Source organism: Liolophura sinensis, chromosome 8 (assembly GCF_032854445.1).
Source record: "Liolophura sinensis isolate JHLJ2023 chromosome 8, CUHK_Ljap_v2, whole genome shotgun sequence".
In the NCBI taxonomy this organism is placed as follows: domain Eukaryota; kingdom Metazoa; phylum Mollusca; class Polyplacophora; order Chitonida; family Chitonidae; genus Liolophura; species Liolophura sinensis.
Genome location: NC_088302.1, coordinates 10,680,741 through 10,708,121, shown reverse-complemented (window position 1 = coordinate 10,708,121; position 27,381 = coordinate 10,680,741). Strand labels below are relative to the sequence as shown.

Sequence of the window (27,381 nt, the reverse complement as noted above, 5' to 3'; positions counted from 1 at the left end):
AAATTCAACTTGCAAGCTGTTCCAAAACAATTTTTACATTTTTCATTCTTTCATTTTCTGAATTATTAGCTGATGTACTAATTCCTAAAGTGGTGAAGGTCTTCAGATGTTTCAAGTGTTTGGATGATTATCACACATAATAAAGTAAGAACAAAATGGTGACCTCTCCATGGGTATAGAATCCATAATGCCACAAGAACATTAACTACAACTGCCCTACTTTTAATTAGGTCATTTATAAGGCTTTGAAGACCAGCAAAAACATGTGTTGTAATGTATTAGCCCTTTAGCTAATTGGTTATTTTGGAATGCTATCACATTACATTATTAACAGCTATTAAATAACACAAAATGAAGGTACATGGTGCACATCTCTGAATTTTTCGCTGTCAATCAAAACAGCACTTACTTTTTTATACCCTATTTAACAGAAAACAATCTTTAGTATAAAAGGTAATCAGTTCAGGAAATCTCCCACAATTCCTCAGCCATATTTGTGTCCCTTTTGTGAATTAAAATATGTAGTGTTTTCACAAGGGCTGGAAAGAAACATGATTACATGAAGAATTTCACCCTCTGAATTATTCAATCCTTAAAAAGCAGTCCCCAGAACAATCACAAACAGCAATGTCTGTATTATTTTGCACAACTGTTATACTGCTGCTTCATGTATTCCATCCCATATTTTGTAATACTGTATCACAGTCACTCATCGCAACATGACTCACTGGAAAGTTTTTATTCATGTTTTTTTTTCTTCTGATACCTGCAAATAACTGATTGATCGATGTGAACCAATAGAAGTCAATCACACAATTACAAAATAATTATCACTACACCTCAATAATGAGTTATTAAATAAGTATGAAGTGAGAAGAGAACAGAGTCTGGGTCCAATTTATCTGCATCCAGGCACATAAGTAGTGGATATCATAGTTCACTTCAATATTGGGCCGTTTTCTTTGGTCTTATTTCTCTGTCAGCTTGTTTAGCATGAAGGCTCCTAAAGCTAGAGCTCCAGCCAGAAGGATACTCTTGGGTGTATTCCTTATAACAGTCAGAACCAAGGGTACTGCAGTGGATACAGTCTGCATGAACAGAAGCTGGGTTTGAATCTTCTCCTTGTCCTCATCAGAAGTGCTTTCTGGGAAATCTATTCGAAAAACCAGCCAAACTTCCTGTGATCCAATCTTCTCCTTCACCAGTGGCGACCAACCACCATCAAGAATGCCATTCACATACACATCCTGGCTTTCACCGTTCGGTCCGTGGACAACAACATTTCCACCTGACTTGGCTACATCTAGGGGAACGTCTACAATAATGTAGTCTCCATCCTCTCCGGCAAACGTTGTTCCAAGCCCTCCCTCATACATAAACTCAGAAAAAGTCTTGAAGGCATCATTTTTAGAGTACTGTCCACAAAAATCTGAGAAGTTACCCATAAAGCCTGACCAGGAGTTCGCCTCGGCAAAATTTCCACCCCTGAACAAATTTTCTGCACCGTTCATCATATTGTATTTTTTCCGTTTAACAGGATCGCTCAGAACAGTATAGGCTTCGCTCAATTCCTTGAATTTCTCCTCTGCCAAAGGGGATTTGTTTTTGTCAGGGTGCCATTTTAGAGCCAGTTTGCGGTATGCCCGTTTTATGTCATCTTCTGAGGCAGTTTTCTGTAATCCCAGAATCCCGTAGTAATCCTTCAGTTTCGACATCTTGACCTTCCTGCAACCACAAACACGCATTTTAAAACTATAGCACCTCCGTAGTCATTTAGTGGCTTTGTTAAGATCTGTCCATGGACCATGATTAATATACTAACTCCACAACTGATCTCATCTACCCATACCCCAGTTTGATCCATCTGCCATATGTAGAGTACATGTAGAGTAAGTGTTGACAGCCCAGATTTAAGTAGATGGGAGCTTCTATGAACAACTCACTAACCAGGTCAGAATGTCCAAATTTTTATCCACATCTTTCTACATCTAAATAGGCAGGGTTACACTCATTTCAAGCTATGCAGTTGCCATGGTTACCATGTGAAAGAGCCCCAAACCTGTTGGATTTACAGTAAGAAAAATTTACTGCTGAAACTAAAATTTCCCTATCGTAAGTCAATGCCAGCCTTGTGCCATCTCAGTCTGTAATTAACTAACCTGTTGTGAGACACTCCAAACCAAAAAGATCCATGGCAATCAAATCACTCATGAAACATGATCTGGCCTATACTATTGCTGTTTGTGACATCACTGCCAGCATGCTGCTCTAACGAGACTGACCCTGAGATCATGACCTTTATTAGCTTAAATGCAGGCAGATGTAAGGCTGAGTCCAGGGATTATCTGCTTTGAATGACATTCTGAGAAGCTACACTGATCACATGACTAAGACAACCAGTTCGAGATGGCAGTAGGGTAGACCTTGAAAATGTCAATTTGTGTTAATGCTATAATTGTTATAACATTTGGCTGACATTGTTTTATGCTAGGAAAGTTTTACTGGGTGTGTGAACAGCAGTAAATGTTCTCACTGCAGATCTGACGTATTTGGCATGTTTGGGGCTGTTTCACCCTGTAACTGCAAGGCAATTTGAAACTGCGTTGATCGAAATTGCAGTTACCCTCCTTAACAACCACATGTAGATGGACAATTCTAACTGAATTTGGAAATTAAACCCATGCATTAAATGCTGATGCGAAAGTCAAATATCAAACATCCCCTCAAATTAACTGAACTAATGTACAAAATTAATAGGTACAAAATGCTTTGGGCACAAAACGACAGAATGACCTAATACAGCCTTAGTGCTTAGGAAGAAAGCATGATCTCGTACAAAGAGCAAACGACCTTGTGCATTTCATTACAGTTAGACAGCCGACCTATCTACATGTACCTGTAAATGGTAAAAGTACCACAGTAAATCGAGATGGACACAGTGTGCTGCCTTAAAATCCTGACATTCTTTGTAACACTGATGAATGTCAGAATATTAAAATAGCACATTATGTCGATCTAGATTAGCCCCAGGTGGCTACTTCATCTCCTCTCTTTGTACTAGCCTGGTGGGTATTGTAACCACAGGGGCAACCAGTGGTAAACCATACACTGATTCATACCATGTTCGATAGGTCTTTTCTAAACAATGGCTGCGGTCCAAAAACCGGAGCCACCTTTGGCTCTTAACTCTCAGCTCTCACAAACTCTCAACACCCCAGGTATATTCCATTCAGTAATGGCACACCAGTCCCATATTCACGACACAGCAAACCATTTCTAACCAAGGCATCCATTACTCTAATTTTTTCAGCTTAAACACATATGCACCATCTAGGAACAATAACTTTTTCAAGACCAATAACTGTCGTGAAAGAAAAATATCAGCTGCTTTAGCGATGACTGTGAATATGGGTCTCGCATGGAAGGGAATATACCTGGGATGTTGCATGTCTGGGCGAACTGACAGGTAAGGGCCTAAGTTGACATCAGTGTTGGATCGCAGCCATTGTTCAGACGAGGTTTATCAGACATGGCGTGAATGGGTCTATGGTTTACCACTGATTGCCCCTAGCTGTAGCTACAATAAGCGTCCCCAAGAAACATAAAAGCATTGGACCAATATTGGCACTCTGACACGTATTCAATTGGGCCATTTGGGGAAACAATTATCGGACCAATACACGTTTTGCACAGTGGCGCGGCACTGGTCCAGTACTGGTTTGGGAATTTCACCATTATGTATCCATTTTTAAACATGCATTGGACCAGTGTAGTAATACATTGATTGGCCCAGAGTTGCATAAAGTTATTAGGCCAATACAGCGCCAATCTTTGTAAGAATAGGGCCAGTACAGTACATTTAGAATTGGGCCAATGTACTCTTTGCTCATAACTGGTCCTAAACAGATATAGTGAAGACCCAGAATGCTTATCCCCAATCAAATCCATTGCTTTTCCTAGGAATAAAAGTAATCATTCAGCGACATTTGTTAAATTGATATTTGCAGTAACCCTACCTTGATATTTTTTTAACCTTTTTCTATTGGTCGACAAGAAAGCAACATATATGCCAAACAGTACGACTGTCAAAACCTTTGGCTTTAAGGTTGAAAATGTTACCATAGCAGCTCTTGGCAAAAGGTTTGATGAAGAATACAAACTGGTGGGAGACCAGTGAATCACCAAAACAGTTTCAGAACTTACTTACATTTATAAAGTAAGGAACTCAACCAACATGTATATGTAAGTTTCAAATAGTTTAATTGATCCCACCTGCACCAATGGCACAAAAAGAGTTGACTCTTAAATCAAGCACAGGAAAATAGCTCGGACCGATCAAAGTTCATTTTCAGTGATTTCAGCGATTTTGCTGTTTTCCGAAACAGTCACTACTGACACAGTGGCTTGAGACTCAGCGCGCCTCTTCCTGCCCCCATGCCTGTCGCAGGCGTTGCGAAGCCATATCATCATTTCTCTCTCGACCTGGTCTTCTGTTGTTTTGAAGGCAACGTTCTTCAGCATCGCTTCTGTGAACACACATTTCACAAGGCAAATTAACTGCCAGTTTCTTTGAATACAACTGTATCGAAATAACTACACGTCAACGTGTATAGAATCATCCTAGGCAAACTGAAAGTTTCTGAGAATAAGCCCATTTAAAGAAACAAAACAATTGGCTTTCAAATTATCCAATTCGAGATGGTTTGAGATCACGGGATGTCTTTATGAGGCCAGCTTGTACTACTGATCATGTGAATAATTTGTGTAAATGACGTCACAGTACAATGCACAAGTGACATTAAGTCATCTTCCCTACGTCGGTTACACCATTAAGGTTTTGTATATGCCGCTCTTTTAATGTATCTGTTTTTCCAATCTTATAAAATGACAAGTTCAACTAAATCCCTTTATAGTATGTAACGAGTTTTGTAACCAGCAGTAATTGACCAATCCAATAACCAAGAAATTACTTAAAGGGGCTATACCGGATATTTTCAGCAAAAAAAAATTGATAGTCACAAATCAATCAAATCTTATGTTATTGGTAAAGAACTAGGCAAAATAATACTTCCCACCAAAAATCAGCCTCATCCATGCACGTTTTAGCCCGTTGATTAAGTTGATAAAATTGCTAATTCGACCCGAATTAACGGTTTTATTGAACTTTATCTGCTGTTCTAAACACTAAGGCGTGCATCAATGAGCCTGATTTATGGTAAAGGGCAATATTTTGGGCTGTTCTTTAATAATGGCATAGGATTGGATTGATTTGCGACTACCACTTCCACTTTTTGCTGAAAATGTCCGGCATAGCCCGTTTAAAAGAAAAGAAAATAAGGCCTCACCGAAGTTTATCGTCATATGAAAGGCAATAAAAAATTGTTGGTAAAAATATTTTTATTATTTTTCTACGATTTTTCCTCACCAGGTTATAAGCGTTTGAAATTTTAGATTCAATGGAGGCCTGTTTCGGCCATAAAAAGGTCCAGTGATGTCATAATTCTGCTTTCATTTCTGTAGATCATACATGTTGGATGGATACTACGTCTTCGATTAAAATGCTTTGGGTGATATTGGCTTGCGTATTAAATCATGAAAGTTTGATGCCGGAATAAACAATTGCTGCGGAATTAACAAATTCCTGTGACGTCACTGGTTCTTCGGTTCTCAATAGGCTTCCATAAAGTCAAATTTTCAAATCCTCATAACTTTGTAAGAAAAAATCGCAGACAATAAATAAAAATATTTTTGTGAACCATTTTTCATTTGAGACTAACTTGTTATCAACCCTTACTATGCTTTTAAGATCTTTGTGGCATAACAAAAGAATTGGCAGAATACTCTGTGTTCAATTCGGAATTGCAATACCCTTTGTATAATTTGCGAAATGTAGCAAGGTACCTAAATATAGAGTCAAAATGAATTGTATGTCTTTTCTCGGAGTTGTTAACTTGCTATAATAGCAATGTTGATGAGTGGAAATTCTAATATTATAATTTGCGCCCTGCATACTATTACAGGTACTGTTGTGTTATTTGTGTCAACTAACAGCCTAGATAATGGATTATCAAACGGAATTAAGGGAGAAGCCAAGCAACGTTCCAACTGGATAGGCAAAATTGAAACTGGTCCCATTTTATCGGGCTATTTTCAGCAGTTTTAACATGAGTGAGATAGGAAAATTTCAATTTTGGACACCCTTCTCAAGAAAAATGACCTCTAAACGGGCAAATTGGACACCTTGCTTCAGATTTCTGGCTAAACCCCTGAGCCGAAGGCTGGAGCCCAAAAACAACTGGTCAATTCATCAAGGCGACCTGATGACCCTGACAGGATTTATTATGGGAAATAGAAATAAAAGTCTCCTCCAGGGCCTCTAATCAACTACATAATGGACAATCAGTATGGACCAGTTGTTTGAGCGTTCATGCCTGCCGCTTTGCCTGTCAAACAATAGGTCAATTCTGTAAGATAGTCCATTATTTAAGCGATTGAATCACCTGACAGGATTTTATTTCATTAAGTGTAAGAAAACTAAAGAACCACAATTATCCTAGCTTAAAGGCCTTTCATTCCACTTGTATAGTTGCACGCACTTTGAAATTACGACTTGCAACACCACAATCAACTGCCAATTATGGTAGTTACTTGGAGCTGCCATTTTTGATCTCCTAGACTCTTCTTCTTTGTAGGTAGGGATTGTTTCAAGCACTTTTTATGATCAGGACAGTTCAACTTATATTTCTAAAAGCACTGTTACGATCTCCCATCTCTATTAAATGTAACAAAAAGCAACAACAATATTTGAAGGGGATAGTACATAAAGAATTTTTTTAACTTATTCCATGACAGAACACAGTTCAGTTCAATGTTGGCAGCTCCCAGTAATTAGCATAATTAGCAGTTTACCATGCTACCAAAAGTACAACCAACTATAGAATGAGGAACGAAAGCCCTTTTAGCTAGGATACTTGTGGTTCTTTAGTTTTCTTCCCCTCAAAATACAAGACTGAGGTAAAACAGACAAAATGAACATTCTTCAACTCCAATTAGGTCATGAAAAAAAAAGAGAGAATGAAAAACTATAATATTTAACCCACCAATCACCAATGCGATAGATGGGAAGCAAATTGCCAAGGACCAAAATGCAGGCACATAAACTTTGTCCAGGATACATTAATATCAAAAACAAATGCTCAGTAAAATGCTTACTTTTCATTGCAGCGCATAGGCGCAGACCACCAAATGCTCTCTTCGGTTCAGTCTGCTGACCTTTCCAGCCCTTCCTCCCTGCCCAATTAAGGTTCAGAGCAACATTATGGGATATGGTTTGAGACATCACCCGTCTGGTCGCCTCCTTAAGATTAGAACCCCCGATGAGGCTGAGTTGATTGACCTACAATAATATTACATACTGGTATAATAACCTTGTGTTGTAAAGCCAAAATAGCATTGATGGTTACCTATATTGTTTTTTTTACATCCTGAAGGTGATGCTAAGTGAAAATTTTCAAGCTGTAAAGCAATACAGTTGTTTGCCAAAAGTTGGCTAGGGTGGTGATGGGTTGGGTGGGAGTCAAGTGCTACTTCTTTGAACATGAAGCTGCGCTAACAAAAAACCCCTGGACCCGAGGGCTCAAGTAATACTAAGTGAATTCATCCCTCCTAATGCTTATCTGAGCCATGTTTATATGTGAGTATAAATTGTGCTTGAATAATAAATTGAAATTGAAATTATCACTCTAACTCCCCATACTAATTCTATTCATCAATCCTTAAGGTGAAACATCTCATGTTCCTGAAATATCATCTTGCAAATTCTGTGATGTTACTCAAGCTGCCTTACCTTATTTTCTTTCTTAACGGCACCTTAACATACTGCCACCCCCAACCCCCTTTCCATTTTCCATAATAGACCATCTTTATGTACTGCCATTGCCCTTCCAATCCTCTTCCGTTAATCATTATTATGTACCAAGCCTCTCCCCTAAATCCCCCGCCGCTGATAATAGTAATGTACCATGCTTCCCCCCCCCCCTCCCCATCCAAATCAGCCACTGTGGACCATATTTATCTATGTACTCCCTCCTCCATAGATTATTATGTACCATAAGACCTTCCACCCATGTCCCCCGCCCTCTACATCTACCGGCAGCCATAGGAAGGTAGAAAAAACACATAGAATAAAGTATAAGGCACAATAGTGACATAAAATTGCCATACCAGTACAAAAAAATTATCAGCCCACCAAGTTTCATTGAGGTAACTCAATTGGTTTTGACCACGACAATACCATTTGGAAAACACTGTAGCAGCTGGATCCAAATAAGAAATCCATCATGTCCACGAAGTTTCAACTCCGGAAATATCTGCAGCCATGTAACACCCAAGACGAGATGACCATCCCAGCATGGCATCCGTTTTGTTTACCACGTTACAAGAGAATCCTGTGATGAGTTTAGGAGCAGATGCGTTGACAAGCTCTCTTGCAGGTATAGGCACATACTGTCCAAAATCGGACAAGAATTTACTATCATAAATATCTATCATAATAGGGCAAAAACTTCAGAAATAATTGAAGCAGCATCTTGAAGTACGAGAAGATGAGTTGTCAGCTTAAGCTTGCTTACAGATAGATGAACAGACAGACATCAACAAACTTACCAGTGATTTAGCAATTTCTTTATCTTCAATTTTGTTTTCCATTCCATCCAGCTCTTCCATGGACTTTATTGGAAAGGTATCCATCACATCTATGGTGCCACTTGATGCCTCTTTGCTGATCATCATGTTCAGCAGCTGTCTTTGGGACAAAACCTCTTTGCGGACTTCATCCAAAGATACCTGGACAGCACTGATAGCCTTTAGTATTTCTCTGTCTGTGGCTGAAAAAAGAGCATTATAACTATATTTAATGTACACGCTGTTTAGATTTAATGAAATCTGTCTACAGCTAGTGTTATTTGTTGTCACACAACTTTCAAGATCAGGCTGTTGATTTAGTTACATCATCGGTCCTTTCAGTGCGATGTGTCAGTGCGTGATGTACCGGTATTTATGCTGTTGACTAATCACATTACCTGCACAATGATTGTCTTTTGGCATTTTTGATACTATTTTGTGTACTTCACGCGTGTATTCTCGAATTCCGACTCATATCTATCGACCACAGCCTTGTGGCACTTGAATGTAAACAAATCTCCCTTGCTTGTCGCCCCTGCTTTTCAGAACGTCGCGACGTCATCAGTACGCTGCTTTATTCATACTTGCCCCTGATGACACATATTCCAGTTGATGCTGTTTATGGTTGTTTTAACGAATATTAAAAATGTGGCATTTGACCTTGAACTCCAAAAACAAGCCTTACATGTTAAATTTGTGTAAGATAGGACACGGTACCTTGTCGATTGTCCACTTGTATACCAGCAGGAACATGGAGGCTTGGAAAAGGTGGGACTGGCGGGGCTGGGGGGAGATGTTTGCGTTTAACTGGTCCGGCAACAGCTTCATCATCACCATCATCGTCTGTGTCGCTGTATAGTGTTCGCTCTTTGCGCCTGTACAGTAAGGCAATCGGTGCATTATAACATGTGTACATTATTGTTCACTATCAAATTATGATAGTGCTCTTGTCAGAAAAAAAATGCGAGTTTGGAAGCAGCGCGATCTTAATTTGCTCTGTGAAGCAAGGCTAAGATTGTTCCTTTCAGTATTTCTGTTATATGATGGCGAGTCAGTATTTCTGGGCATCCCCGGGTGGAAGAAACCCCTGGAAGAAACCAGGGTAAACCACCGACCATTGGCAAGTCACTGACAACTTCTCCACATAATCAAAGGTGGACAGCAGGAGGTCTCAAACGAATTGCAGTCCATTAATACCAATATTACCTGATTTTTCTTGGTACTTACAAGCGTTGTCGTCCACCTTGCAAAAGATAGCCTCATAACCAATCAGCCAAACGGCCTGGAATGAGAGAAACATTCCCTGACACTATGGGAAATCGATCCCGGGATGTCTTGACCAGCACTTCAGCAGCCAAGAGCGCTAGCCACTACTCCATGGCTGTGGGCGATAGTGTTTTAAGTTTTGATTTGTTTCTCTTTATTCTTTACAGGAGACTTATTGTTGTAATAGTGTTGTTTTAATGCTGTTCTCTCTATGTACCTTCTTGCACCCTTCCCCATTCCAACTTCATCATCTGTTTGTATGTCTGAGGTTTCCTCGGCCATTCGAAGCTTTCTTCTGCCATCCTCATAGCTATCTGCATGGAAAATGCAGAACATTTGACTGACTGACTGATTACAGTCCATTTTTATTACACCGTACTCATGAGTATTTCCCTTATATGACAGAAGGTCAGTATTTATGGTTGGGTGGAAAAAAAACCAGGGAAAAACCACCAGTTGACCACCAGTTGACCTTTGGCAAGTCACCGACAACTTCCCTCCTGTATTATACAGTGATGGAATGCGCTAGTTCTCCAGCAAATGCGGCTCTGTTTTCACAGCGCTACTAGCATCATTGTTCTCGAAAAGTTTGAATTTGCATCCCAGCATGTTGATCACTGGCTTCCCTGCGCCACGGCCCACAGGCAAGAATATCTGAATTAGGCGATAAGATGATAGATCAATTGTGGTTTAAACCTGACTGACCAATTGTGGTTTATCCCAGCATATTCAGGGACTTTGCTGTGGGGGGCATTTGTTCCCCAAGGCCTGGCACCTATGCATTTCATTTTCATATTGTCCATTGTTATGTATAAACAATACAGCGAACCGAGTTTTCTCAATTTCTTAGTTGTCAACACTTAAACAAGTATTTATTTTTACCTAATTCTGTTCAAACCGCGCTGCTAAGGGGCATGTGTGGTAGTATATTTGCAATCACATGAACAGTTAGAATAAAACCCTGTCTGAGGTAAGTGACAGGGAGACGTTTTCATTCGGCTGTGTGAGCCAAATATCCCAATGTCTCACACACGTCACTGCTTTGGTTATTCTCTTTCCGCTGTACGTTCATTTTGTTTTGTTTTAACATCATTTAAGTATTCAATATTACCTTACATGTATTTGCACAACGGCCACCAACTTCATACATTGAGGAAACTAGAGCACTAGAAGTAAACCATTGCTTTGTTGCACACTTGTGATACCAGTGAAACATTGCTGCACCAATATAAGATGCTTAATTGCTATCGTTAGAGGCTATCGGTGCAGCACCTGAGATGAATTTTTACATTTGCATGACACTTTCTGCACGACCTGTAAAACAATGCATGGAAAACCTGCCTCAAGTCATTCATCTGAGTGTGTTGTCGGCGAACATGATTGTAATGATTCACCATCACAGAGGTTTTTTTCATTTTTTGATATCAAAAAGGAATACATTGGAGCTATTTTCTGATGGTTTGAAGGTCAAAACTGCCCCATGAATGTACAGTTCTGCAGCCTGCAGGTAACAAGAGACTAATTAATATGTGGTTTACACGTCTTAAAATGGTTAGTTTTTCCCTTTGAAGTATATGCAGCATTATTTAGAACCTTAGAATCACCATTTTCTGAACTGTATGTCTGACATGTAATATAATGAGTTAAAATTAATAATGAAACGTTTTACATGATACTCACCACAAGCAGACAGGATGCGAATGCTGTAACTTGGCCAAGTTTTGTCAGCTGCTACTCTGTCTTTTACAGCTTTAGTTACGTTAGACATATTGCGATACAGTGGCCAAAAAGTTTTTGTCTGAGACTATAACCAGTTGGAAGCAACAAGCTCTACTTCATCCGTCTCCACAAAAACTACAACGGCATACATTGTCAATGACATGTATGTCTGTAAATAAGAAAGGATTGACAAATTCAGTACATTTACACAAATCACAATTACATTTGGGGTGTATGTCACATACAACATTGTTCTTCAATTCTTTTATAGTCCTTCACTAGACTTTTAGAAACAATAATTAAACAGTGTCATGATTAGGCTAGTTCAAGCTTGGAAAGGTTTAAATACATGTATGTACAGTATGTAGATATTTATTGTCTAATAACTGAAGTACATTTCCATTTTCAATGACAATCCCTCTAGTTGGTCCTCTAATGTTTTCACAAATATTAGAAACTTGAACCACAGTATCATTAAATCAATATGCATACATACATATATATTGGCAATGTCTGGGAAATAGAAAGTTATGGTAAGGCAGGCATTTGGGGCTTTCTCAACAAAAAGATTTGATCAAATTATCGCTCTTGGATTAAATTTAAAAAACACACAAAAAAGACTATTGCTACTGATTCTACATGTATAAGACTCCAACCCTGCATAATGTCACGTGTATATCCCTTTTCTGTACCTAACAGCTGTGAATAAGAGGAATTGCGACATGTACAGTTTTATATGGCAACAACACATATTTCCGAACCACTTCCTGGATGGGAGCAACATGGAGTTTGTCACAGAGGTCGGTGACCATGTGGATGTTGATTTCACTTGAATTGAGAGGGTAAGAGAAAAATGGTCTACATGATCTGAATGACTGATAAACCACCAGTACATCTCCACCACAATACAAAATATTTTTGATGAGGCAAACCTTTGACCCTACCCCAACACAATTGTTGCCGGTTTCTGTTACAACACAGAAACGGTCCAGTTCAACTTCTGTGTATTGGACACAGTTCTGGTATTTATATCCCTGTGGAATTGGACCAAGAAAATGTTGCTTTTTCAGTCCACCATCAGCAGCTGTGGGCAATGTAGCAGCTGAGGGAGATATCTGAGAGATCTCTTTCAGTCTTGCGACAAGCTGCTGTAATGGCAAGCTTTTCTTCCGCACAAGCCGCTTCAGAGTTTTCAGGTGGTTTTCAAAAGGAAATGCTGATATTGTGTCAAGAGGACCATGTATTTTCACCTCTTGAGCAAGGTGGACCAGATTATGGACATTGTACACGACCTGGTCAGCACCGTAAAGGTGCGCAAAGTGTTGGACAAAGCTTACTAGAAGCTTATGTGCATAGCCCACTAACTGATAGCAGAGAGACGGACTTATAAGTATGGTAATTCCGACTGAGAGCAGAAGGAAGTTTTTGTACAACTCATCAGCGATACTGTCCTTTAAAACAACAGTTCCTGTGTACAAAAGAAACATGCGGAATTCTGTTGCCTTCCATCGGTCTATCTCTGACAGTGAACGGGGTTTTCGTGCAAACTCCTTAGGTATAAACTTACACATGTGAAGCAAGGCAGCTGAAATGCGTAATTTTGTCTGAGGCCCTAAGCGAATTGTAAGTGGACAATTATCAATAACACAAGGATACGACGCATTACACCGAGGCACACTAAGTGCATATAGTCAATTGGAAACTGTGACACCATAGAGAACAAATTGCAAAGCGGACTTGTTCCAGTGTGATGGTTCTTATCTTCCTGCTTTTCAAATGATTCATCAGTTCGCAGCGTTGCATGAGTTTCAGGAAATGTCATTTTCCCATTATACACGCCTTTTTGCGTACATTTTTCACATGCGGAATAACCTGCGTGACACTTGATTTGTTTGATAAAGGCACGTGCTGGTGCATCACAGATGAAGGATGTTATGTTAATCTGGTAATGCCTACCTTTGTATTGTATCCCCTCTAGTTTTAGCTTTGTATACTCTGTGATAAAATCTTTCAAAAATTCAGAAGGATCCTTTGGTTTTTCTTGTCCAACAAACAACCCAATGACAAACGGCTGGCATTTTGCTTCATTTTGTATCATTCCCAAAATAGGCCACAGCTGAGTGTTACTACTTTTGAAAATGGGAAGTCCATCCGTATTCACCTGAACATCTATGACTTTGATACATTCCATATTTTTGTTCAATTCTATCCTTCGAATTACACAACCTTGGAGTCCAAAATGATAGTAAGAACCCCCACATATCTGCTTTATCCCCACAACATGTCCAGTATCCAAAAGAGTCCTGGGGTCTTTAGGTAAATTTGGATGATGGTTTCTAAGTAAGACTAATAGCCTGCCAACTGCTGTGTGAGTGATGTTATTTTCAACTGCCCATGCAGCTAACAAATCTGACGACAAAACATTTTCTTCCTCTGAATCAGTACTACCGCAATCATTAAATCTATCACTGTCTACATCCATTGTTGGTATGCTGTTAGGAAATGTCCCTTCATTGTCTATTATTTCATATAATACATCATTGGTTTCTGCTTTGTCTGTGAATGTATTATTTTGTTTGGAGCTAGCATTAATGTCGGTAGTGGTATTGTCAACGGAACAAGTGGCAGTATTGATAGAGACATCGGCTGTAGTACGGCTACTACTGCCAATGCCAGATGGAGTAGTACTACTGGTACTTCCACTAGATTGATCATTGTTAATACAGACAAATTCTTGACCTTTCACCAAACCATGCTCCAAAGCTGTCTGTCTACTTTGCTGGCCTTTAAGCTGACATGACCTTGAACTATTTTGAGCAATGCTTATATTGGACAGATATTTATTTACATTTTCATGTATCCGCCTTCTTTTAGTCCAGTACGACATATTGTCAACTGACTTTGTTTAATAAGTCACATGTACTCACTATTTTAGTGATTCACTGATTGCAATCTGTGTCAATAAATAAGCATGGCATCAAAAACGAAGTAAAGAATGCAGCATGTCTGCTTTAGCCTTTACAATTTCAGTGCTTCCCAATGATTGACAATGTCCCCATGTAAATTTATCCTTGTCCGTGCCAAACTGATAATATAGGTAGACAGGGCCTTCGTTTGGCCTACTTGTCTGTATCTATAATCTAGAAATTGAAAATGGAAAGTGAAAGTGAAATGTACTGAATTGCCGTCACTCATTATGTTTTTGTAACAGTCTGTAGTTTTTACGTTTTCGTGATAAAAGTTCGAGACAATCTTACCGTAGCTCTAGGTAGCAGCCGACAGCTTTCTTGGCGCCAGATCCCAGAATTCACTGTTACAGAATGTTCGTTAAGGAATGGCTATCGTCCGGTCCGGCATTGGCCCGGTATCACGCCGGTGAGCGCGCCGGAACAGAACGTCTCGTACATTTTAGGTCTCGTACTTTTGTGCTCGTTAACCCAACAGTACTCGTCAGCCTACATCTTTCGGAGATTTCGCTTAACTCCGGTCAAGGTACGGAAACTCCGAACGTTTTTCCGAGCGCTTACGAGCGATTCAAATCGGAACATCGCTCGGAGGTTTTCGCTCAACTCCGGTCAGGTGCAACAAGGCACGGAAATCCCCGACCAATGTTTCGAGTTGTGCGAAAACAAAATATGTCATATTTTTATAATATCTACATGCAGCTTTAGCTCCAGAAAACAGTTATTTTCACGTTCCATGTAAACAGAAACTCACATTTGGTTATGTTGAAATATCTCAAGTTTAAATCAGTTGTAATAATTTGCCACTGTATGCTGATAAAAAATAAATAGCCCCCCCCCCTAAAAAAAACAAACAAACAAAAAAAAAAGCAGAAAAAAAACACACACACACAAAAAATCAAAACAAACAAACAAACAAAAAACAAAACACAACTCAATATTATTCTTTTTATTTCTTTGGACCCAGGCCTGTGCAAACTTATCTAAAGAAAATTTTGCGCTTCGTGGGACTTGACGGGATTTTTTAAAGTCTCCATAACGGCAAAGCTTCATTGGGTCAGCAACGGGCAAGTTACGGCGATATTTAATGGCTCAATAATGGCCAGCCAATAATGGCCCGAGGGTGGGTCAGTACATGCTTTGAGTATCGGTAAAACTAAACTGGGCCAGCGCTGGGCCAGATATGGCGATCATAACACTGGCAAAATAGCGGCAAGCCGGAAATGGTTCAGCACTGGCCTTGTTAAACTCTCCAACTGCCGGTACTGCCGTAACAAACCGGTTAAGTCCCGGAATTGGACCAGTACATTCATGTTTATTGGGTCCAGTATAAAGAGATGAGTGGAAGTACCGCTAGCTAACTCGGGCTAATCTTGATAACTTAAAACCACAAACCGGGAAAATCTACGACAGAGAAAGGGGAGTCATTATTTTTTTTCTGAAACTGAAAGTTGCCCAGAGTCTGATAAAGCATGGAGGTATATAGATATCATACTTCAAAGTAACAATAACAGAATGAAGTCTCGTTTTATGTAGGACTAAGCCCATCCCAGAATCAGTCAACGTGGCGGTACAATTTAGTTGTTCTTTGAGGTATTTACTTACCTTTACTTGCAGAATAACAACACTTCTGTACAAAACTTATGCTGAGTCAGCTTACCGACTGACAGATGACTTAATTATGTCAAAATTATACTTCGTCCTTATTTTCATTTTTGCTTTCAGACGAGTGTAATTATCCCTTCTCCATTGAAGACCGCATACTAGGGGCAATAACCTCTTCTACCCGTTATTGTTATGTCCCTTGCCTGGTATTACTTGACAATATTTGGACCAGGATTTACTGTTCATGCAATATCACACATTAGAAGTAAACTATATTTACACATGATTCTCGCCCTATTCCACTTCACAAAGTCAAGCAAACAAAAGCCAATTAATATACCTGTTGACCTTTGTGGACTGGATGGAGTATATGGAATAGAATAGAATGTATTGCACTAAATTTGTACCAAGCGTGTCTGACTTGTACCTACAATGATATAGCCTAAGGTAGGCCTACATATAGAAAATTGTATTACAAATACATTACATTCAAGAAATAACCGAAAACTGGCCGGATACTAGTCTTCAAGAAAACTCGTTACAGATTTTAGATGCTTAGTCACACACAGTGCGAGGATCAGTGCTGCATTCATGGATGGGTCAACTTAATTGTTACACGAATGAAGATCGTAACTCGGAACACTGGGTCATCGCAGTTATGTGAAGTTAGGAGCTAAACAACCTGTAGGCTTGCATCTAAATGATAAACACCCTGGGTTTATCCCGGGCTCTGTGCTCCCCCCCCCTCCCCCACTATAGTGCTGTTCACCCCCGCAAAAAAAAAAAATCTTGAGTATACGGCGTAAAACACCAATCAGATAAATAAAAAAGCAAATGAGAAAAAACCACGAGAAACAAGGGACAACTTGAATAAGTTAACTAAACGTGCAGCTTGAGAAGGCGTAGGTCCAAGGAAAGTGGAAATCGACTCTATGTAATAAACGATGAACACATCGTCGTATGCCAAGTCAGTGTTACTCATAGGCCTATATTAACTGTTCCTTAGACGATGTATATTGGGTAAATTATCTACCGGTGCGAATTTTTCACAGAAGCTTGTTTCAAACTGTGATAGAGATTTTCAGTGCGATGAAAACAACTTTGATTTGATACGACAGATATAAAGCTCCTTGGTGAATACACAGTATAAATTTGTCCACATGTAAATGCTAGGTTTAACTGTGGCTACCATCACCCGTGTGGTTATAGGACCGTAATTTACTCCATGGCTCGGTCTACTCTAACGTATCAATCCTAACCCATTCAGGTTTCGGCTACATGTGTGATAAAGTGACACGGCTCGCATGAATTAGTGATATAGCAATTACTTATACTAAATACCAAGAGCCCAAGTGGCGTTTCCGGGACCCGAAGGCTCCTTGGCCCAAGCCTAAGCGACGTAGACGTGCAAACTTTTGATCTACAGTGTAGAAGCATAAATTTGCAAGTTATGAATGGCACGATCGAACCTGTTCTGTGATTTTTATAATTTTTTTAATTTACGAAACCTATTTACATCATATTACTTACCATGCAATTTTCGTACAAATCATACAGCATTGGTTTGCACAAATATGCCTGTATACATGAGGTTGAAGTCTGAGCATGTTTGTAGACTCCCCAATAAATGTCGACTTATTCTGTCACTTGTATACTTGACAGCATCATCAGTATACAAAAGACATGGAATATTTTTAATGTCGAGGACATGTGAATCGCATTTATTTATTTTTTCTATGTAGTTAAGGTTGTCAATAAACATCTTGAATTGGTCATATATAGGAATATAGTTATCACCTTCCTCGCTTTAACATAAGCAAGTGTTTAGATTCCACTTTATTGATCATGCCACAAGATATATTGAATATGAATAATTATGGTGAACTTAAGGAAATACTTACATTTCATGGACCGAAAGCAAACTATCATTGCAAAACAAAATATCTGACATTAAATCCCTTGCTATATTCAGATTGATGTATCTTTTATCTGTAATGGAAACAGCATCTCGTATCATAGAAGAAGCGCAGGATATACTGAATGAATTCCTTGAGAAAAGTACATGGTGACACGTAATATTATTATTAATCCGTGAATATTGCTGTGGTGGGATAAGATGATTCGTCCATACATGGTAAAGTTATTAAAGACAGTTTGGGTTAAACCGCTCTACAGGTCACAAGGTATCAAGTGGCGCCGTTTTCCAAACTAATGTTTTTGGGGGGTTTTTCTGAAATGAACACGCTTGATTTCATTCGGCACCAATTTTGGATATACCTAGATCCCTGATTTTATTTCACTAAGAAGACTTAGGCGCACGAAATGAAATTAATGAATAACTGTATTGATGACTTGGATTGTAAAGATATTCTTAATCGGTTTATAGGTTTTAATATTTATTTATTTGATTTGTTTTTTTACGCAGTACCCAAGAATATTTCACTTATATGAGGGCGGCTAGCATTATAGTGGGAGGAAACCGATCAGAGCCCGGAGGAAACCAACGACCATACGCAGGTTGCTGAAGGACCTTCCCACTTACGGCCAGAGAGGAAGCCAGCAAGAGCTGAACTCACAGCGACCGGACTGGTGAGAGGTATCTGGGTCATTGCGCCGTGCTAGCGTGTTAACACCCTGGGACACGGGGACCCCTATATGTTTTAAGAAAAATATCACCACTGAAGGAAAGACTCTTTGCTGGAAATCCTGATATAATGGTGGCATAAAATATGTTTAGCAACTTTTTGATTCGGGTGGCGAGTTCGTAATAACAAAAAGTATTCGTGAAACTTAAAATACGAAAAGAATATTATACTTTCTGTCCGATATCAGAATAAGGCAAGCATCACTTTTTCCAGGGCATAGGACAATACGACATTCATCTATGCCAACAGAACCCTCATATAATTTCTCCATCCTCCTAAATGGGAGAAAAAAAATGTTAGCGTAACTAAATGCAGGCATTTCTATAAGTACATAGTAAAACAATTTGCCGAAAAGTCAAAAGGTTTCAAAAAATGGAAGGACTTGTTGCATCGTAATGAAGAAAGATAAGGTGAAAGTTGTAGTTTCATTATCAGCTGTTGTCATTGAAGTAAACTAAGGCACTTTTAGTCTTGATTACACGACCCTGCCATGCTGTAAGTATCTTCGTACTATTAGGCAAATTGGCTCGTCTATGTGGAATAACTTTGCTGATGTCGATACCTCGTGTCACTTGCTCTTTGAATGTACCGTGGTTCAAAATTTTCAAAAATTTGTGAAATGATAGTGTTCAGATGTATATCCATTTGAACCGTTGTCCAAAACTGACGTTATTTTGGGAATAAGGTCACGCGGGTCCAATGAGCTTGTTAACTAGTGCACTTCAGTGGCAGAATGGTCTGTCCTCTCCGGCCGGCCGTGGGAAGATCTGCTAGTTCCCCACGGGCTCTGTCCGGTTTCCTCCAACCATAATGCTGGCCGCAAAGTACAAGATGGGCATTTCAGTTAAACAGATAATTTTTTTCCTTAGAAGCCTTAATTATTATTTTAACGACATACTACATTTGGACAAGAAGCTTTGGGCGTATAAAGCAATGCTACATTTACACTAATCTCTTCATCAGTAACGGACATTCTATTTCATCAAATTAATCACGAAATTCCAAGGAAGTAAGTTCCGATTCCAAGCGATTCATTCAGAGACATGGTGTTTTGGTTCATTCTGAATTGTTCAGATATAACTGGCAGAAAGCTTCACGGTTGGAGGAAACCATGTGAGACACCGACATTTGGCAAGTTCTTAGTAGTAGTATATCATGTCCTTATCGCCTCCCGCGAGTTATCCTTATGAGTTGGGGGGAGGAGGTTGAGTAAACCCCGGGTTATTGTTATGAGTGGGGGAGGAGGAGGGTGAGTAAACCCTGGGTTATTGTTATGAGCGGGGGAGGAGGAAGGTGAATAAACCCTGGGTTATTCTTATGAGCCGGGGAGGAGGAAGGTGAGTAAACCCCGGGTTATTCTTATGAATCGGGGAAGAGGTTAAGGAGGTTGAGTAAACCCCGGGTTATTGGTATGAGTGGGGGAGGAGGAGGGTGAGTAAACCCTGAGTTATTCTTATGAGTGGTGGGGAGGAGGGTGAGTAAACCCCGGGTTATTGTTATGAGTGGGGGAGGAGGAGGGTGAGTAAACCCCGGGTTATTCTTATGAGTCGGGGAAGAGGTTGAGGAGGTTGAGTAAACCCCGGGTTATTGTTATGAGTGGGGGAGGAGGAGGGTGAGTAAACCCTGGGTTATTGTTATGAGTGGGGGAGGAGGAGGATGAGTAAACCCCGAGTTATTGTTATGAGTGGGGGAGGAGGAGGGTGAGTAAACCCTGGGTTATTGTTATGAGCGGGGGAGGAGGAGGGTGAGTAAACCCTGGGTTATTGTTATGAGTCAGGGAGGAGGGTGAATAAACCCCGGGTTATTGTTATGAGTGGGGGAGGAGGAGGGTGAGTAAACCCTGGGTTATTGTTATGAGCGGGGGAGGAGGAGGGTGAGTAAACCCCGAGTTATTGTTATGAGTGGGGGAGGAGGAGGGTGAGTAAACCCCGAGTTATTCTTATGAGTGGTGGGGAGGAGGTTGAGTAAACCCCGGGTTATTGTTATGAGTGGGGGAAGAGGAGGGTGAGTAAACCCTGGGTTATTGTTATGAGTGGGGGAGGAGGAGGGTGAGTAAACCCTGGGTTATTGTTACGAGCGGGGGAGGAGGAGGGTGAGTAAACCCTGGGCTATTCTTATGGGAGGGGGAGGAGGTGGAGTAAACCCTGGGTTATTCTTCTTGGGTGGAGGGGAGAAGGGGGAGGAGGGGGAGGAGGGGGAGGACGTGGGGCGTTGTGATTGTTGGAGGGGTCGTGTTTGTGTGATGACGTCATGAGGTCATAGGAGGCGGTATGACGTTATGGTGTTCTAGAACGTGTGCAGACCAGATCTTGGAGTGCACCTGCACTCCACCGCACACTCCACTACCTCGGATGCACAGGTTGCACCCTATGTAGGCTGGCCGGTGCACCTGGCCCACACGCTACAATGCTTCCAGACCATCACAAACGTTCTAGAACACACCCCACTGCACCAATCACAGCGTCCCATTTATTAACGTCCACACCAAACACTGCCAACCACTTAAGGTTTACTAAAAAACCCATAGATACTTTCCTCTTGTGACAGCAGTTTAGACTTGGGCATCTTACTGACCTCTCTGAACTGTCAATCAAGAACACCTACAGTAACTGACCAATTACAAGTAGTATTGTTGCAAACAGGTCATCCGAATGTCCAGATCTTGAGGTAGATTAGGTAATGAACCTGTGTTTCCCAATCACATTAGAGAAGGCATTTCACCTACTCCTCCAGCCCACTTTACCAAGCAGTCTTCAAGCTCACATCTTCATACTTCAGTGGAGAGTTCTCCATATCTGATACGATGCCCTAACAAACATTTCTCTTAAGTAACCTCAAATAAATAAATATGGGAATACAATAAATTCCTATCAACAGCAGGTATAGGTTTCATGTATTTTTATTGTTGTGCCCATGAGACAAACAACATCTTCACATTTTGTCCTCACAAGTTTCAGACCTCATGACATCTTCATCATGAGTACTGTCAGAATACGTCAATACATGTATTTACATTAGCTCTAACATCCACATAGGATATCGAGCATACAGTATGTCTGATGTGCAGATACACTTGTATTAAACACTTGACAGCTGTATACCCATGCAAATATCACTGCCACCTTTAGATCAGGCACAAATAAGTGACATAATATAAGTTTTCAAAGTCATAAACAAATAGGTAGTTTTCTTAGAGCTACCAGGTACAAGAAAACAGGTGCGAAATAAAAGCAGAATCTGACAGGTAATTAGAAAATTCAGTTCTTAAACGTAAAGACAAGAAAACAGGTGCGAAATAAAACTACAAACTGGCGGATAAACAGAAACTCAGTCCAAGTAAGTTTTTGGGTAATTATTTCGTTGAGCAGTTACATCACATGAGGATATTATAACAATTAGCCCCTTCCCCATCTCAGCCCAATAATAAACATTAATAATAAACATTATTAGTAAACATTAACATGACCGATGAAAAAGTAAACATATGGTAATGAGGTATTTCACATGCCCCCTTGGTGAAGTTCAGGTCATAAACCGACAATAGCTTTGAAGAACAAAGGAAGTCTTAAAAGCGAAAAATTCAAAGCAACACTTGTCATTTATGAACTGGGTACAGTAGAACAAAAATGGTAGGCATATTTATATGTAATAGAAACCACAATGTCATTATAAATGACAGAGAAACTCTGATCTGACTTTGACAATTATAGTCTTTGATGACAAGAGTATAATTCATTCTACTGAATAAATACAACATATACTGTTTGAGTTACCTACAGCTGACAAATTTGTAATGTGGTAGCAGGGCTACTTTGTACAACTTACAAAACTGAACACTGAACAACCTGAGCTTGCTGATCTGATAAAATAAGTACAACTAACAACATAATTCAAGTAAAAAAGCATTTTGAAAATGTCAGTTAAAATATATACAAAGTAAACCTTTCAATTGTGATTTGATATTTGATAATTAACTACTAGTAATTAAGATAACAGACAAATGTGTAATGCACTGAATGAATACAAAACCTATTTATCAAGAGTTCTACATGTAAACTTTAAGAAATTATACCGACAAGTTGAACATGATATTGCTGAAAATTGTTAATACATTGAGAAATCGTTAATGTAATTTTGAGTTATGTAACAACTGAAGCTTGTGTTACTGAGAAATTGATACAAATACCATAGGTAATAAAAAAAATACATTATAATACAGTCAGAGATTGAGTTTTATGCAGATATTGTACTGTTTGAGATACAAAGTTTTAAATGTGTTCCAGGTAACTGAGAAGTTTGCTGCATTGACGTTGTTTACATAACTGTCAAATGTGATTTGTAAATGTATAGTTTGAGAAAATTGAAAAATATGAAAAACAGCACTTGAGATTATTTGAAAATGTGCAATGGTTGTTTAAGAGAACAAATGAGATATACCTTTTCACACCACAGGATCTGAGAATACATGTGTGTATAGTAATTTAGTCCTCAAATTGAAATGAATAAGAAATGTACCATTAAGAAATGTGAATATGTTTTTGATGAACATGTTAGTGTAATGCAGTTTTGAGGGTAAGTTTAATGTACTGTGACAGGATTTTTTGTGTAATTTACTTCGTGAAGTATTGATCAAGAATGCCATAAACCTCTTCTTACTGTGCATCAGTGAAAAACTATCAGATGGGATAATGTGAAGAGGACATGTACCCAAGAAAAGTCAGCTGACACTCATGGTAGTGAAGATACAGTTGTAAGCAAAAATGTGATGATGTGGTAATCTTGAATTGGGAAGATCACAATGATCAGATGAAAAATACATGCACTGACTGCAGCTGCTGGGCAGATCATACTCATGCTCACACTGCTAAGAGATTATTGCCCCCTATGGTTTCTCTGCAAAATATTAGAATAATGCAAATATAAGAAAGATTTTATTTTGCTCCACATGTAAATCAGGCTGCATGTGTTTCAAGGCAGAATTTTTGCCAATCACACAACAGATCTAATTTAAGATTCTACATCAGTCTATATAATTTCTGAAAGATCAATGCTTGCTGCTAAGCATATCCTTCATGTACAAGTGTTTGAAAATAATGTGCCTGTACACGAAGTTATCACTGAAAGTTCCTAACAGTATTTCATGAATATGCACGTGTTTGTGATAAGTTGCCCTTTCATGCCAAAAAAGTGTTTGTCAAGAAATCAAGACAAAATTATTTATTTATTTATTTATTTGATTGGTATTTTATGCCATACTGAAGAATATTTCACTTATACGACTGCAGCCAACATTATGGTGAGTGGAAACTAGGCAGAGCCCAGGGGAACTAGCCAAAATAAAAATTCCAACATAAAAGACAGAAGAAATCCAGATCATCCACACAATATATGGCCACTTTCTGACCGTTTTTATATACCGCACAACTGAAAAGATCAGACCTTTAAAAGACATTCCACATGTAACAAATAAATGAATAAAAGTGTAAGAGTTGTACATTATTTACAAGTGCATACACATGTACCTGGCAAGAAACAGAGAAGAGACTTAACAAAACAGTGTAGAATATATGCTTACAGCATGGTCAAAATCATGGCAAAATTTCATTCCAGTATACTAAATACAACAAAATGCTCACATCACAGAAATAAACCTCTGATGAAGTTATCAGTGGATATTTTTGTACAGATGGGCTAAAAGGTAGAAACTGCTGTTTCTATGTCCTATATCCATTCTATTTAATCAACTTCTGTTGAACTCTGGGATGATTGGCATGGTTGGAAAAGAAAATACAAAGATTTATGTTCCTGTATTTTGTCCACTTAACTATAACCCATGAAGTTGTTGAGAACCCTATAGAAATATGTCTGTACAGAAAGCAATATGAATATATGTACATGCACTTCTAAGGCTCCCTCTAGAAGCTCTATTCTCCAAGACTCAATAAATCCATACTGTTAATAACCGTAAGCTTTGTCTTTAATAGACCAGTCTTTGTCAGATACACTGGCTAAGCATCACCGTGAAAGGTTTGACAATGTGTTCGTCGAGGCAGTGTTTGCAGGAGGCACGTGATTTTCATCAGTGCTCTGCTCCTCATAGATAAACACTTTAAATACAGGGCCAGTGTTGAGCAACACTTCCACAGCATCTCCACGATTCAGCTCTCGCAACTTCACCAGAAGGAGGCCGATCGTACTCGACTGATCTTTGGCCCACTCCTCCAGCACTTTGTCCGTTTTGCTCTCTGCCATGTTGGTGGCATTGTCGAGATTTGGGAGTATGGTGGAGAGGCCCAGAACAACGGCCAGTAGACACCAGTCACGCCCCATTGGATCTGGGGGGTCGAGGAGGCGTGACAGCTGGCGGCGCGTGTGGATTGTTAGATGAGAGACGTGCAAGTCTACGCCGAGTGTCAGACTGCTGAATACCTCCTCCGAACCCAGACACACCAGGTCTATGAACTGCTCCAGTGGCCCGTCCAGCAGGCACACCTCGCACTCCTTTCTCACCTCCATTAAGAAGAGTTCTCTGGGCAGGTAGGCCTCAATGTGCTTCTGGTGCTCCTGTAACTGAGCCACACTGAGCACATGCCGTTCTATACACAGCCCTGGACACATCTCTACAATCACCTGCTCCACGATGTTTATCAAATCCTCCAGAAAATAAAAAGCATTAGTCCTGGATTCCTCTACCCCTCGCACTTTAAGTTCTAAAAATTCTTCCTGCTTGTCCATATTTAGCAGTCCTTCTAACAACCCGCAACAAAATTTGGACCCATGATGCCACTGATAAAGGTCACTGTCTGGGTCATCGCTGTCTTGTAATATCGTTCGTCGCAGTTGCACCTGTATCCGTGGAAACACGTGTTTGAGTTGGCCAGTGATGCTGCGTGGGGTTTTAATCCTCACACCACTGTACACAGTATTTTCACCAAATTTAGGGTCTCTCTCCCACAATCCTCGTATTGTCTCCACGAAATTCAAACAGGGGAATTCATACTCTATTTCACCATCATTGTCACACTGTGTGCAGATCTCGAGTGCCTCTAGCACCTGTAGCAAGTCCAACGCATCTGTCTCCGGGTACATGAGCTGGAAGTCGTCAACCGTGAAGCAGCCAGTGATCCGCGACGTGATGATCTTCTCGTGGGACAGGAGGTTCCCGATGATCTCATTACACAGCCACTTAGGATGGAGAACCACCAGATCCTGTACAACCTCACTTTCCAGGTATACCACCTACAACAACAACATGGTCCCAGAGTTATATATAGGTCACAGTGTATGAACAGTGATGTATTGTACAGCAGTGCTGAGGTTCCATATCTCCAATATACAGTGGCAAAACTCATAACTTTAGCACAAATACGAAATGAAATTTAAATCTCATACAACTTAAAACTACGCACCTATAAATTACAGCTGCAAATCAGATAACTTTTGCAATATGAAATTCACTTTTAATTTACTCAAGTTCAAGAAAATCTGATTTCCATTTTATAAATTGTTTTCAATGAAAACCGAGGTCAAACTGGTGCCAGTATGATAAATTTTCAAATATGAATTTCCTTTTCATCAAATAAACTAACGCCACACATAAATTGATTGTAATCAACACTCAAAGCACCACAAACTTCTCTGTTCAGCTGCTGCAGGTAAACAGACAGATAAGTAAGAGTTTGAATCCAATTGATGTAGTGATAAAGTTTTTATTATGTGTCTAAATTGGTTTATCAAAAATGGAAGTGATCATTTCTACTATGGAAATAATCCTACAGACATTGAAGTAAAACCATTTGAAATTCCACTGCATGGGGACAAAATTGGTTCTCACTACCAGAAGATCAGATTGTACCTCAAAAAAGCTGTTTAGTAAAGGCTTTCAAATTTCTCTTTGTACCAAAAGACTTTCACAACCCTACCCTTACATGCAGATATTCAGTGTATACTTTTTTGGACACACTTCTGCCTTACCTCTCCTGTAAGTTGTAATTGTTGTATCAGCAGCTTCAGATGGTCCTCTCCTGCTAAGGGGTTGACCTTTGCTCGGACGTAATCCACAAACCGTTGCCATGACAACACAGGAAATGATGAGGATGACCTCCTCCATGATGGCAGCTGAGCAAGCATGGCATCCAAAAAGCCATTCCCTTTCTCAAGGGACTGTCATGAATGAAACATGAGAACAAATACTAACTTTGTCAGCAGTATTATGTAATGTTCTTGTAAATTTCAACAGCACTTGAACAAAATCTAGACTAAAGTTGAACCTAAAATTTTAATTAACTTGAGCTAATTTCTGCTTTCCTAACTGGGAGTGCTTTATGTCACACTCCAAGCATTAAACTGGCTTAATAAAGATTGAGCACATATGAAGTTGTTCCAGAAACTCCCCTTCATGTGAGCAATTTAACTTTGACTAGATATCGATGAATTAATCAGTTTATTTCATTATTATTTCATTATACTTGGTCTAGATTATGTATTTTCTACATTTTTCA

The 27,381-nt window shown here is 39.6% G+C and overlaps 3 protein-coding genes across 5 annotated transcripts in view; all 3 read right to left on the bottom strand.

Moving 5' to 3' along the window:
* Positions 1-6: 6 nt before the first annotated feature.
* Positions 7-16,347, bottom strand: LOC135473723 (dnaJ homolog subfamily B member 5-like). Of its 3 annotated transcripts, none has more exons than XM_064753587.1 (2): positions 16,291-16,347; positions 7-1,725 (listed from the first exon to the last, which is right to left on the bottom strand). In XM_064753587.1, exons 1-2 carry the CDS (start codon positions 16,341-16,343, stop codon positions 969-971), a joined length of 810 nt encoding a protein of 269 aa, XP_064609657.1. In that variant the 5' UTR covers positions 16,344-16,347; the 3' UTR covers positions 7-968. The 3 variants fall into 3 exon arrangements, with proteins under 3 accessions (XP_064609657.1, XP_064609660.1, XP_064609658.1); XM_064753590.1 differs by having other exon boundaries at positions 16,236-16,342; XM_064753588.1 differs by lacking the exon at positions 16,291-16,347 and adding an exon at positions 3,435-3,510.
* On the bottom strand, positions 3,598-11,742 carry LOC135473074 (uncharacterized). Its single transcript, XM_064752884.1, has 6 exons — positions 11,629-11,742; positions 10,166-10,262; positions 9,400-9,557; positions 8,665-8,885; positions 7,213-7,396; positions 3,598-4,526 (listed from the first exon to the last, which is right to left on the bottom strand). Exons 1-6 carry the CDS (start codon positions 11,714-11,716, stop codon positions 4,336-4,338), a joined length of 939 nt encoding a protein of 312 aa, XP_064608954.1. The 5' UTR covers positions 11,717-11,742; the 3' UTR covers positions 3,598-4,335.
* Positions 16,348-22,783: 6,436 nt separating the features above from the next.
* LOC135472564 (death-associated protein kinase 1-like) overlaps positions 22,784-27,381 on the bottom strand; it is a 77,693-nt gene continuing 73,095 nt past the window's right edge. The window contains exons 24-25 of the mRNA XM_064752120.1: positions 26,855-27,043; positions 22,784-26,119 (exon numbers count right to left, since the gene is read on the bottom strand). Coding sequence (XP_064608190.1) covers positions 24,896-26,119; positions 26,855-27,043 — 1,413 coding nt within the window. The 3' untranslated portion in view covers positions 22,784-24,895. The remainder of the gene's footprint in view (positions 26,120-26,854; positions 27,044-27,381) is intronic.

Coding starts and splice junctions, on each gene's coding strand:
- LOC135473074 (XM_064752884.1), bottom strand. CDS start 11,716: ATGTCTAACGTAACTAAAGCTGTAAAAGACAGAGTAGCAGCTGACAAA. Junction 10,263..11,628: donor TCGCATCCTGTCTGCTTGTG/GTGAGTATCATG, acceptor TTTTCCATGCAG/ATAGCTATGAGGATGGCAGA. Junction 4,527..7,212: donor CCTATGCGCTGCAATGAAAA/GTAAGCATTTTA, acceptor GTGTGTTCACAG/AAGCGATGCTGAAGAACGTT.
- LOC135473723 (XM_064753587.1), bottom strand. CDS start 16,343: ATGAAAATAAGGACGAAGTATAATTTTGACATAATTAAGTCATCTGTC. Junction 1,726..16,290: donor ATTAAGTCATCTGTCAGTCG/GTAAGCTGACTC, acceptor TTGTGGTTGCAG/GAAGGTCAAGATGTCGAAAC.